Raw genomic sequence first — 15,040 nt, forward strand, 5'->3', positions numbered from 1 at the left:
AAACTGTTACATTTGGTTTTTATTTTGCTAAATCGGCCAATCGTATTCTATATAGTTTGTATATATCGTTTTTTTAACAATGTACATTTTTCTAGTTTTGACAATTATTTTTTACACTTCGTATTTGAGTATTCTTTGAATTTTTGATTACATTATACTGATTGCCCGACATTTAATTAATTCGCGCATACCAACTTGTCGAAAAGGGGACGGCATATCTGAAATAATTACATATTAGAATTTCGAAAAAAGTCGAACATCCTAGAAATATCGAGTCACGAATCACACATGCTATTCGGAATTCGTCTGAAAGTCATTCATTACGGATTATGGCAGCCAAACGAGTTTCAAATAGTGTATTCTACCATTTAAACAGTATATATACAGTATTTAAAATTTGTACAACTATTGAGTTTTAAATATATTATTCGAAAATCCGACATTTAATTAGAAAAAAACCTCATCAGATTTGCCGTCTTCAAGTTGGATTGACCTAATGGTGGTGCGTTTTAAAATATGGTTGACCCACTTAATAACTCAAGGTTTTGCGTTTAGTTCTGTTTTTGTGTCTTTAACTGCAGACAAAATGACTTTGTTGGTGTATATGTTCATGGTATGCCACGATAGTATATGCGTGATTTGAGATTCCAGGATCAGTTTTATTGGTATATTCGAAACATGTGTATTGAGGGCGCTATAACGAGCTTACTTGGTGTACTCAGTTCTTGACAAACATATTTAATGAAGGGTCGTCTTCTCTCTTATTTTTATTCTTAAAGAGCAAACATCCCCAAACAGATTTAATAAATGTTAAATGTATATCTAGGTATTAATCCATTATATATATTGTGAGCTACGTAGATCAGTGAAATTGCACAACATATGTATGCCGAACGTGTATACACGGCCATTTTGGCTGGCTCGAGCTGAAATAATCAAAACTACGAAAACATTACATTGGAGTACTGAATCTAGCTGTACTGAAGGTCGCTATGTCTAATTACCAACTCAAACATAAATGTTATAATCACTCGGAGGTAACTTTACTTGATTTTAGAAGTTCGGGATTATATTGGTTAATATTTTTCATGAACTGCACACACTAATGCTCACAGGTTTTCTACAGAGAATACAAAGTGGGATACAACTGTGAATAGTTGTCTATGGTGACACATGATAACGACAGATGATTACCACCTTATTTGTAATGACGTCACTGAACAACGATCCCTTCACAATCATACACTGGGGTTGATTTCTACTTTTATTAAGTTTTACCTCGAATAAAAGAAAGGAGGTCATCGTGACACGGGGTGAATATAAGAGGACTATAGTAAGCGACTTGTGACAAATGGGTGCTTGCGATCGTGACTTGATCACGTGGTTATCACTATCTACCACCTTCGCCAGAGGTGGGAATGGTGCACGGGAAGTGAAAATAGTGAGATTTTCTCACCTTGTGTGGCACTATTACGTCGACCAAATGAAATTAAATGAAATTATATTATGTAAGTCGACAGTGTTAAACAGATAAAGGGTGTTAGAGAGAATGGGACACACATTTGCGATTATTTAATAAACAAATCACATAAGTTGTTTCAACTCCCGGTGACTGCATCCCATAGACTGACAGGAATGTATCAGCACGCCCTCTAGTCAAACAATGAAAGTCGATTTCATTGAATGTTTGTCATGTAAAAGTTTATCGTCTATTTGTATGTATATTACATTGAAACTCTGTTTTGTATGCATTCATTTGATTGTTCACATATATAATGTATAGGAGCGGCTACTACCACCACGAGATAGCGCAAAAGAGTCTCCTTTACAGCTGAGGTAAGTGGGCTCCTTGATTCTCATCACATTCTACTAGTATATTGTCGTAGTTTTAATAAAAAGTGTTTTCTAATAATTTTATATTCCGAATAGAATATTTGGTATGATCATTTTGTATCAACAAATACTAAATATAATAAATATGTTATGTATTTATGATATGATATTTTTATAACCATGACAACCACGCGATTCATTTGTAGGTACACGGTATATCAAGTAATTTATTTGATCTTCATTCAAACGTTTTTCATCACCTATTTTTTATCTGTCAGCTAAGCGAAGACATTGCCTGTGGTGTTACAGGCGCCCTTGACTCTATTTTTATTTCATTCACGACGACTTGTTATGCTGTGTTCGGCCTATTTCACTCAGTGGTTCTTACTACTACCTCATAGGCGGTCATACCAGCATTTCTACGATCACATACGTCAGTGAATATAAACATTGTCTCGTCTCTCAAAACTCACGACGTTCTTTCTTCTTATTTTCTATCTTTAGAATTTCTGTATGCACATGGCGGTGACAAGCACGGACACATTGAAAGCACTTATTGTTGACGAATATCGCACATGCACCGGCGATAAAGCGGTATCACAATGGTCACTGTGAAACTATTTTACTATTTCTATCATTAGCGACTCGTTACGTAAAAGCTGTGAATACGAGTTCCCAAATTAATTAGCCCTTTCAGCCTAGATCTTACACTCTCGCACAGTCTCGCGATAGTCCATGCTTCGGTCTAAACTTAGGAACTCACGACCACCGACGGCAATTGAACAGTATGCGCTCGGAAATTGCACCTTGAACACTAAGTCTGCGCCTATCACAGTGAAATTGTGATACCAAGCTTTGCGGAACGTCTGCCATACGTTTATATACCTGCATACTACAACGACCACTGACTGCGTACGTTCACGACGATCTATGAACGAAATGTTCGATCAGCGAATAGCCGTAAACGATCGGAACCCTTTACCCGAATATACGCTGCCTATACTATGATTGTTAACTGATTGTATACTTTCACTATTTATTCCACAGAATTTGAAAACAACGATTTTTGCAGTCTAAATAATAATGCGTAATATGTTGATGGTGTTATGTGCGTTGCTGGCAGCCAGTGAGGTCTGGGCTGATGAGGTATGTTAGCAATACAACTTTGTCAATAGAAATGCAATGACATTGCATTTTTTATCGCCCCTTTCAGAGCGAGACTTCCATTCTTAGTAAGATGTCGTTTGACATATACGTATGCTTGTATCAAGATTAATTCATTTTTCTTTCCAAACAGACTTGCCTTTACTGAATAGGTACGTTTTTTAAAAATAAAATTCATTTTGAAAAGTATCTTCAAAACTAATAATGTTGAATAATATGTAGTTTTCGCTGTATGAGCCGTGTAATTCCCCGTCCCACTTTGATTTTCCTTCCATTAAATAGTTGTACCCAACGCATTTTGTCGCCATTTACTGATCATGCACCAGTTGTTTACAATGACATCGTAACCTAACCATTAACAAGCAACTCAAAAATATACCACAAAAAGGTAGACAACATTGACTATACACTCCCCCAGATGAATGAAAGTAAACAATTCTCCAATAGTTATAAATTGGCATAGATCGTTGTCGGGAAAGATCGTAACGCTGCCATGTCAGTGCATGTTTTCAATTATTTGGTGAACGATGTATTGACAGTCGATATATGAAGGCTATGCAACAAACAAACAAACAGAACAAGGCACACCTTATGAGTGTGAAGATAGCGTCCGGTTCGGTCTGCGTTCGATTGGCGTACGATTCCCGCGAATGTTGATAAATTGAAATTTCAGCCAATTTAACAATATTTGTGTGTCGAAAAATAGGAACCGTACGCTGTCTTCACACTCGTCCCTATGACAATGAAATATATGCCGGGAACCAACACACTTGACGTGACGTCATCAAGTGATATCAGAATAAAGAATCTATGAACCACCGAAGCACGAACTGCAGCTTCAGAAAAGACAAAACCATAACACCTCTGAAGTATTTATTTTACACACAAGAATTGCTTATATCTGTTTACTTTGTTTTTTAATAGGCAAACTACATAGTGACGTCTTCGGGATGCGGGGAGACAAAGGGATGTTTTTCCATACCGGAAGGCTGCACAAACAAGGATGATTGTGACGTATTCGTGTCATGGCAACAAGGTTCCGACTCCACGATTCAGATCGAGTTACTGGGTAGGATGAGGATGGAGTACGGAGACAGCTATATAGGAGTTGGATTCTCCAAAGAGCAAATGATGGTAAAAATTGACTGCGAAATTATAATAATATTGTTTTCGGTATCGGCTAGTACAACTCATAACTAATAATAATATTTATATTTTTGATCTTTGCCCTCTAGAATAACGATGACGTTTGGGCATGTCTGTTCTACCAGGACACGCTTCATTTCGACCACTCTTACAACAAAGGCAAAAGCAATGTCCCACAGCCAATCTCAGAGGTAAGGTAATCTCACCGCAACGAGTGGTAGTGCTTCTCATTTGATAAGCGCCATCACGCGGTCAATATGACAAGACCCTGATACTCGTGCGTCATTATTGCACTATAACATAGTCAATTTTAAATCCCAAATACTCGATTTAATTACTGTTTAAAGGGCGGGAGTCGTCGCGCTGCGCATGTGCGACATATACATATTGATTTTTCCACAATCCAATGCGCTCTTCTAATGGAAAACACAAGTATAAGGCTTGACCTTGGCGCGGATTGCACTAATTACCGTCGGTGACTCCTTCGATACCGTCCAATCACCTAAATAAATACCTAATTAAAGCTTAGTAACGTCTCATTTTGTACTCGTTGATCTGCGCAACAGTCAAAGTCGCCATCTTTGTTTATATGAGACCTACAAATCTCGCGCATGCTTGGCGAGACGACTACCGCCTTTTAAAATAATATTCGTTTACTACATGTATATATATATATATATTTCATTTCAGGCAAGCCTAGCCAGTTTCAGCGGCATGTACTTTGAAAACAGTATTCAATGTACCTTTAATCGACCAATGTCAGTTGACTATGTGCCGTCAGAAGACCAAGGGGCGAATATAACTTTCGATCTGAACGATCCACACTATTTGTTAATTCCACGGGGACCACTCTGGTCAATGAATGGTAAGATATAAAACATACAAATTGACTTCAAAGTACAGTTATTTTTCCATGTTTCCTCTTCTGTTTTCGTTACAGTAATTATTGGTTGCAACTCTAACCAGGGTCTATGCTCTAACACACCACAGACACATTAGTCTGATTATAGTATTGTTACATACTACTGGCGGATCTATTGAATATCCTCACACCGGCCCGGGGGTTACTTGGCTGCCGATATGGTATAGGTGGGTAGCCCGCACTGCACGACCCATAGCTCATTTTAGACCAAAAATGTAGACCCCATCATAGACCAAACAGTTGTCCGTCAGATCCCATTTTAGAGCAAAGTACGGTTGTGGCATATTAAAAGAAGACCTAAATTATCTTAATAAATATGTAATAAACCCCTTTTAGACCAAATCCCTGAAATTTGTGGATCATTTAAGACCAGATGGCTGAAAAATCACACCCAACAGGGCAGCACATCCACGTAAGGTAAATTGTAGGGGGGTGGCTGGATTTGTCATTATTTTCCAGCCAAAATCCGCGCATGCATACAGTTTTAGCCCAAAGTTGTACCTTTTTTTGAGGGGGAAGGGTTGCAGCATATGATGAGTTGATAATTATGTTGTCAATTTCAGGATTTACAGGAAAAGGAAAACACATGACGTTGCCAATTATCACTGCCAAGGCCTTGCAACTAGACGGTGTGCAGACATACAGCGAGATTATGAAAAGACCAATCATGCTTAAAGTCCATGGTGAGTGTTGCCTCGCAACTTATCAATATGAAATCGACAAGACAGATACATTTGAATTATTAAACGTGATTCAATTGGACAATTTATATGACGATAAGTAAATTTCATAAAGATAAGGAAATATTTTTAGAATAACAAAATGATACATTTTTAAATGCCAATAATGCGTGATTGCGTTATTTTATATATTTTATATGTTATCGATATTTAAAACAATCAAGCTTTCCCACTATAATTACGACAGTAATATATACTCCATAGTGCCACAATAACACTGTACATTGAAATGCATTATAGCACGCTGTTAAGATCCTTCGTACAAAGCGAGAATTCTGTGAGAAATATGTCGCCCCAGTCGGTGATCTTATTGTAATTGTCGATATCTCATATATTTTTTCTCTACCTCCCATAGCATGTCTGATGATTAGTGGATGGATGGGTCTCGCTAGTATTGCTATAATATTTGCTAGATATTTCAAACTCATTTGGCCAAACAGTAAGCTATGCGGAGAAAAAGTCTGGTTTGCAGTAAGTTACGTCTTTTTATTGAATTTAAATGAAATTAAGATATGCCTCAATATATGTTCCTTCTCCTACTACAAAAGTCATGTAATGACCTATCTTCTTCAGATATCATTTAATGACAGATTATTCCTGACCAATAATGACCAATCCTTCTTCAGATATCCTTTAATGCCCTATTATTCCTCAGCAATCATTTTATGGCCAATCCTTCTTCAGATATCATTTAATACCCTATTATTCATCAGCAATCATTTAATGACCAATCCTTCTTCAGATATCATTTAATACCCTATTATTCATCAGCAATCATTTAATGACCAATCCTTCTTCAGATATCATTTAATACCCTATTATTCCTCAGCAATCATTTTATGGCCAATCCTTCTTCAGATAGCATTTGATGTTCTATTATTCCTCAGCAATCATTTAATGACCAATCCTTTTTCAGATATCATTTAATACCCTATTATTCCTCAGCTATCATTTAATGACCAATCCTTCTTCAGATAGCATTTGATGTTCTATTATTCCTCAGCAATCATTTAATGACCAATCCTTTTTCAGCTATCATTTAATACCCTATTATTCCCCAGCAATCATTTAATGACCAATCCTTTTTCAGCTATCATTTAATACCCTATTATTCCTCAGCAATCATTTAATGACCAATCCTTCTTCAGATATCATTTGATGTTCTATTATTCCTCAGCAATCATTTAATGACCAATCCTTCTTCAGATATCATTTAATACCCTATTATTCCTCAGCAATCATTTTATGGACAATCTTTCTTCAGATAGCATTTGATGTTCTATTATTCCTCAGCAATCATTTAATGACCAATCCTTTTTCAGATATCATTTAATACCCTATTATTCCTCAGCTATCATTTAATGACCAATCCTTCTTCAGATAGCATTTGATGTTCTATTATTCCTCAGCAATCATTTAATGACCAATCCTTTTTCAGCTATCATTTAATACCCTATTATTCATCAGCAATCATTTAATGACCAATCCTTCTTCAGATATCATTTAATACCCTATTATTCCTCAGCAATCATTTTATGGCCAATCCTTCTTCAGATAGCATTTGATGTTCTATTATTCCTCAGCAATCATTTAATGACCAATCCTTCTTCAGATATCATTTAATACCCTATTATTCATCAGCAATCATTTAATGACCAATCCTTCTTCAGATATCATTTAATACCCTATTATTCATCAGCAATCATTTAATGACCAATCCTTCTTCAGATATCATTTAATACCCTATTATTCCTCAGCAATCATTTTATGGCCAATCCTTCTTCAGATAGCATTTGATGTTCTATTATTCCTCAGCAATCATTTAATGACCAATCCTTTTTCAGATATCATTTAATACCCTATTATTCCTCAGCTATCATTTAATGACCAATCCTTCTTCAGATAGCATTTGATGTTCTATTATTCCTCAGCAATCATTTAATGACCAATCCTTTTTCAGCTATCATTTAATACCCTATTATTCCCCAGCAATCATTTAATGACCAATCCTTTTTCAGCTATCATTTAATACCCTATTATTCCTCAGCAATCATTTAATGACCAATCCTTCTTCAGATATCATTTGATGTTCTATTATTCCTCAGCAATCATTTAATGACCAATCCTTCTTCAGATATCATTTAATACCCTATTATTCCTCAGCAATCATTTTATGGACAATCTTTCTTCAGATAGCATTTGATGTTCTATTATTCCTCAGCAATCATTTAATGACCAATCCTTTTTCAGATATCATTTAATACCCTATTATTCCTCAGCTATCATTTAATGACCAATCCTTCTTCAGATAGCATTTGATGTTCTATTATTCCTCAGCAATCATTTAATGACCGATCCTTTTTCAGCTATCATTTAATACCCTATTATTCCTCAGCTATCATTTAATGACCAATCCTTCTTCAGATATCATTTAATACCCTATTATTCCTCAGCAATCATTTAATGACCAATCCTTTTTCAGCTATCATTTAATACCCTATTATTCCTCAGCAATCATTTAATGACCAATCCTTTTTCAGATATCATTTAATACCCTATTATTCATCAGCAATCATTTAATGACCAATCCTTCTTCAGATATCATTTAATACCCTATTATTCATCAGCAATCATTTAATGACCAATCCTTCTTCAGATATCATTTAATACCCTATTATTCCTCAGCAATCATTTTATGGCCAATCCTTCTTCAGATAGCATTTGATGTTCTATTATTCCTCAGCAATCATTTAATGACCAATCCTTTTTCAGATATCATTTAATACCCTATTATTCCTCAGCTATCATTTAATGACCAATCCTTCTTCAGATAGCATTTGATGTTCTATTATTCCTCAGCAATCATTTAATGACCAATCCTTTTTCAGCTATCATTTAATACCCTATTATTCCCCAGCAATCATTTAATGACCAATCCTTTTTCAGCTATCATTTAATACCCTATTATTCCTCAGCAATCATTTAATGACCAATCCTTCTTCAGATATCATTTGATGTTCTATTATTCCTCAGCAATCATTTAATGACCAATCCTTCTTCAGATATCATTTAATACCCTATTATTCCTCAGCAATCATTTTATGGACAATTTTTCTTCAGATAGCATTTGATGTTCTATTATTCCTCAGCAATCATTTAATGACCAATCCTTTTTCAGATATCATTTAATACCCTATTATTCCTCAGCTATCATTTAATGACCAATCCTTCTTCAGATAGCATTTGATGTTCTATTATTCCTCAGCAATCATTTAATGACCGATCCTTTTTCAGCTATCATTTAATACCCTATTATTCCTCAGCTATCATTTAATGACCAATCCTTCTTCAGATAGTATTTGATGTTCTATTATTCCTCAGCAATCATTTAATGACCAATCCTTTTTCAGCTATCATTTAATACCCTATTATTCCTCAGCAATCATTTAATGACCAATCCTTTTTCAGCTATCATTTAATACCCTATTATTCCTCAGCTATCATTTAATGACCAATCCTTCTTCAGATAGCATTTGATGTTCTATTATTCCTCAGCAATCATTTAATGACCAATCCTTTTTCAGCTATCATTTAATACCCTATTATTCCTCAGCTATCATTTAATGACCAATCCTTCTTCAGATAGCATTTGATGTTCTATTATTCCTCAGCAATCATTTAATGACCAATCCTTTTTCAGCTATCATTTAATACCCTATTATTCCTCAGCAATCATTTAATGACCAATCCTTTTTCAGCTATCATTTAATACCCTATTATTCCTCAGCTATCATTTAATGACCAATCCTTCTTCAGATAGCATTTGATGTTCTATTATTCCTCAGCAATCATTTAATGACCAATCCTTTTTCAGATATCATTTAATACCCTATTATTCCTCAGCTATCATTTAATGACCAATCCTTCTTCAGATAGCATTTGATGTTCTATTATTCCTCAGCAATCATTTAATGACCAATCCTTTTTCAGCTATCATTTAATACCCTATTATTCCTCAGCAATCATTTAATGACCAATCCTTCTTCAGATATCATTTAATACCCTATTATTCCTCAGCAATCATTTAATGACCATTCCTTCTTCAGATATCATTTAATACCCTATTATTCCTCAGCAATCATTTAAAGACCAATCCTTCTTCAGATATCATTTAATACCCTATTATTCCTCAGCAATCATTTAATGACCAATCTTTCTTCAGATAGCATTTGATGTTCTATTATTCCTCAGCAATCATTTAATGACCAATCCTTCTTCAGATATCATTTAATACCCTATTATTCCTCAGCAATCATTTTATGGCCAATCCTTCTTCAGATATCATTTAATACCCTATTATTCCTCAGCAATCATGTAATGACGAATCCTTCTTCAGATATCATTTAATGCCCTATTATTCCTCAGCAATCATTTAATGGCCAATCCTTCTTCAGATGTTATTTAATACCATATTATTCCTCAGCAATAATTTTATGGCCAATCCTTCTTCAGATATCATTTAATACCCTATTATTCCTCAGCAATCATTTTATGGCCAATCCTTCTTCAGATATCATTTAATACCCTATTATTCCTCAGCAATCATTTTATGGCCAATCCTTCTTCAGATATCATTTAATACCCTATTATTCCTCAGCAATCATTTAATGACCAATCCTTCTTCAGATATCATTTAATACCCTATTATTCCTCAGCAATCATTTTATGGCCAATCCTTCTTCAGATATCATTTAATACCCTATTATTCCTCAGCAATCATTTAATGACCAATCCTTCTTCAGATATCATTTAATACCCTATTATTCCTCAGCAATCATTTTATGGCCAATCCTTCTTCAGATATCATTTAATACCCTATTATTCCTCAGCAATCATTTAATGACCAATCCTTCTTCAGATATCATTTAATACCCTATTATTCCTCAGCAATCATTTTATGGCCAATCCTTCTTCAGATATCATTTAATACCCTATTATTCATCAGCAATCATTTAATGACCAATCCTTCTTCAGATATCATTTAATACCCTATTATTCATCAGCAATCATTTAATGACCAATCCTTCTTCAGATATCATTTAATACCCTATTATTCATCAGCAATCATTTAATGACCAATCCTTCTTCAGGTATCATTTGATGACCTATTATACCTTGGTGTTCATTTTATGGCCTACCATAGTTATTTTATGACCCATCTTCCAGCTATCATTTCATAGCCTGTCTCTTCCCAAGATATTATTTCATAGCCAATCATTCCAAAGTTTGACTATTATTTCCCAGTTATTTTTTTTCATTGTTCAATTACCCATAATGCATAGATATGCAAATAATACACAGTTCTTTTTCAGTTTCACAGATTCCTCATGATGCTAAATTTTTGTTGTTTTATCACTGCCTTTGTCATCATTTTTGTCTATCTTGGAGGGTTTGTTCATTATAAGTTCACAACTCAGGTGAGTAATCAAATTACAACAGCCAGACATGTACATTTCTAAAAAAACAAAAGTATGATTTTTTACAATGATGAACTATAGAGTGTTCTCCTTGTATATTGCGATAAATAGTGTGGGGCTGCAGCTAGTTACAGACTGATTATATTTTCAGCTTGCATGCAACATTATAGTTTACATATAATAGTTATGTTTTTTGTTTTATTTCTACAGCCAAAATTCATCCATGCTGTTTGTGGGATAGTCACAGTAGCACTAGGATTCCTTAACCCAATACTGGCTTTGCTGAGACCTCATCCTGGAACTGTTAGGTAAGATTCATTGAATATGAAAAAAGTAATTTTAATAATTTGATTTCACAAAGGGAATTGGAACACAATGCTTGAATATTATAAGAACTATTTGTGTTTCATCTTCAGTTATACTCTGTATAGTGGCAGAGAGAATGAATTATTTCATTAAAAACAGCAAAATATACATTGCATTTGATCTTATACACTAATTATGAATTTCAAATGGTGGTTCAAAATACAACCATTCACAACACCTTCTACAACAGACTGACAAGTAATGGGCGTTATCGTCTCTTGCGAGTAAAAATTTCTTCTGCTCATTAGAATGTGGCACCAGAGTCTTCCGGGGTACTAATGTTGTATAAATCTCTATGAAAAAAAAACTGACTATTAAAGTGAAATTCAGTGTATAGAAGTTTGTTTGTTACCTCTCAATACTAAAATAGTTTATTCTTAACTTGTTTATTTGACTTTGCAGGCGTCCATATTTCAACTGGGCTCACTGGGTGGTTGGCATGTCTGCATACATCCTGGCTTGTAAGTATATCACTTGATAAATGGGGAGACTATGCATGTTTTGACAATGCTCTCAATTAATACATGTACATACAATCAGTGTTGATGTACAGTGCCTGCAGCACAAGACATAGCAGTACTGTAAGTTATTTCAGTTAGAGAAACAAGGCGAGCCTTTCAACATGGCTCTATGCTGTAGTCATGGTAAAAAGTTTTAATTTGGAAATATTGAATTTTGTTTGTGCAGCAACTATGTGAACATTATCATCAATATTATTGGACATTGACAACAATCCTCAAAAATGTTATGCAAGTAGTAGTAGTTATAAAATGCGCATATTTAATTTCAACCAGCAATATATGACAAAATTTCTCTAAATAATATATCTAATATTGATTGTTATTGTTTCATAGTGGCATGTATTTTTATTGGAATTGATCTGGAGAAAATGGATCTGCCGAAATATACAACCTGGACTGTGGTTGGATTTGTAGCTTTCCACGTCATGATGGAAGTACTATTAAAATTAGTAATTGGAATTGTAGAGGGTGCTGGTAAGTTAATAAACTATGTGACACAGTGCTTTCCCTTGAAGGAACATTTGTATACAACTTTACTGGAGTCTGGATTCAAATGGAAATCTATCCCTGACTGCATGTATTTTTTCAAACATGATTTTTTTTATAATTTAGCTAATAGACGTTCACGCTCACAGAATTATGAAATGTCTCCAGCTGGCAGTAATGGAGTTAAACAAGACGACCATGATGAACTCAAGCCCAATCTAACAGTAAGTTCATGTTTACATTCTGTTACATTGCAATCACAAGTCAGGTTAGAAAACGCATCGGATAAAAATATCTTAGTTTCTAATGTATTCGTTTTCTTGACAGGGATCAACATATGCAGTTATACTATTGGTTATCCATGTTTTCGGTGTCATTGGTATAGTGACGTCCCTGGTTGTAACAACTGCACTCATGTAACGTTCTTGCATCATTAATATGTATTAAATGTTGTCACCATGACAACCAACAGGGTTAATTTTTTATCATTTGTACATAAAATCTTTTTGGTTCAGGTATTCTACACCTTTGGGTATATCATTTTTTTCTGATTTATTTTTATAACTGAATATTATGGTTACTAATAGCTATTAAACATCTGTCACCGTAACACCAATTAATTTTGTGGTATTTTATGGGGTATTTTCATCCTACCATATTAGGAAACACGAATTCCAAATATGGAACGATTCCGCGCATAAGCGTCCGCTAATAATAAGAACAAACATGGCTGCCCCCAGGGTTTGACCGGGCCCCACACAAAGAAGTTCCCTAAATCTCTTCAAAACATTTTGGATTTCGGCATTCCCATTATGTATCCCTGGGAGAAAAAGATGTATAAAAATAAGGTTATTATGAGGATACCGAAAAGTATGCACTCAGACAGTACAGTATGTTGCATGTTAGTTGATACTCCCACTGTACTGTCTTCGTGCGTACTTTTCGGTATCCTTGTAATATGTTATGTCACCATTGTATTGTCTTTTCGCAGAGTACATTATTATTCTAATTATTAACTCATGTAGACATAATATTGCATTTTAATTTGAACATCGGCAGTCTGGCCAAGGTAACAAACCATAGTTTTCTTCATTTATATTACAAATAGTCTTGGGTTCATCAGTGTTGCTGACACCGATGTATTTGTGGGTGGTTTTTACGTATCGTATTCATTTGAAGAACCATCATCTAGACTTTGAACAGCTGGTATGTTCATATCTACATAGATTGTTTGCGGCAACTACAGTCACTTGACAGACTAAAATCGCAATTATTATATCAAGACAATTTATTATTAACTGTAACACTAAAGAGAGGAATATTCGGTGTTTGTAGTAATATTAATCTGTAAACAATCAATAATAAATTGTTATTATTAGTCTAATTATTGTGAATTTCATCGCTCAATTGACTGTGGCATGTTTTTACTAAAGATGGTGAGACCAGTCAATTACCCAATAATTTTTTGTTATCTTTTATATTGCAATAAAATATATTAAAAATATATAAACAAATTTTGTGCAACATTTTGTCAGAATTTTTCTTGATAATTTTGAACCAAACAAACATAATTTACTATTGGCAACAAATCTTGATCGAAATTTTGAAAAGAAAAACTATTTTGAAAAAATTTGACTTTGGCACATTGTATTTTTCACAAGCTGTAATTCACAATACAGTATTTCCTCTATTAAAAGCATGTACATTTATGTAAATGTTTCTATAGCCATAAGTCATATTTCAATGATCAAGCATACAATAAATGTAATTTTCTTTTTATGTGCACTTCTACTAGATAGGCGCTTCTAATAAAACAAATACGGTATTTGATTTCTCCGTGTTGATCTTCCTGATCTTGTCCATTCACGAATGCTGTTATTAAGTGTTTCAAACTTTGTTACCACTTAGTCATGTGACCCATTGTTCTAGCCAATAAACCCACACAGTGTCTCATCATATTTCAGATTATAAACCGCTATGATTGTAAATTTCTTCCAACTAGCAATTTTATGGGGTTTTTTTAAAACCAGGCCTTAATTACAACCATGTAACTTTAGGTGCAACACTGACGAGGAGCTTTTCCTTGAAAAAATTATCCAAGGTTGGGTTTGAAGCCGCATTATTGGCGATTTGGTTACATGTAATTCAACAACGAAAATTGTAGACAACTAATGAATAGAAACTAAACATTTGAACATGACATCAACCATTTCTCAAGCATGCCTGGTTCCACTTTTATTCAAACACATGTTTTGTTTTGTGGTTTAATTTAACATTTCCAACTATTGGCCATGTTTATTTTCATATCTTCTTTACCATTTCTTTGACAGATTTCGTTTGAAATTGTTACGAAAATGAAACATAATTTTGTGTCTTCAAAAGTTA

General features: G+C 34.3%; 1 protein-coding gene across 3 annotated transcripts; it reads left to right on the top strand.

The window, feature by feature from the left end:
* The first annotated feature begins 1,802 nt into the window (after positions 1-1,802).
* Positions 1,803-14,485, top strand: LOC100374353 (ferric reductase 1-like). 3 transcript variants are annotated; one of them, XM_085503095.1, is made up of 13 exons: positions 1,803-1,836; positions 2,881-2,979; positions 3,922-4,131; positions 4,233-4,334; positions 4,834-5,008; positions 5,629-5,748; positions 6,161-6,276; positions 11,178-11,282; positions 11,493-11,590; positions 12,051-12,109; positions 12,503-12,643; positions 12,782-12,879; positions 12,983-14,485. In XM_085503095.1, the coding sequence occupies exons 2-13, from the start codon at positions 2,917-2,919 to the stop codon at positions 13,073-13,075; spliced, it is 1,380 nt and encodes a 459-aa protein (XP_085359221.1). In that variant the 5' UTR covers positions 1,803-1,836; positions 2,881-2,916; the 3' UTR covers positions 13,076-14,485. The 3 variants fall into 3 exon arrangements, with proteins under 3 accessions (XP_085359221.1, XP_085359223.1, XP_085359222.1); XM_085503097.1 differs by lacking the exon at positions 1,803-1,836 and adding an exon at positions 2,365-2,438; XM_085503096.1 differs by lacking the exon at positions 1,803-1,836 and adding an exon at positions 2,494-2,745.
* Positions 14,486-15,040: the final 555 nt, after the last annotated feature.

The sequence above is a fragment of the Saccoglossus kowalevskii genome, chromosome 9, assembly GCF_978046115.1.
Source record: "Saccoglossus kowalevskii chromosome 9, keSacKowa6.1, whole genome shotgun sequence".
NCBI classification, from domain to species: domain Eukaryota; kingdom Metazoa; phylum Hemichordata; class Enteropneusta; family Harrimaniidae; genus Saccoglossus; species Saccoglossus kowalevskii.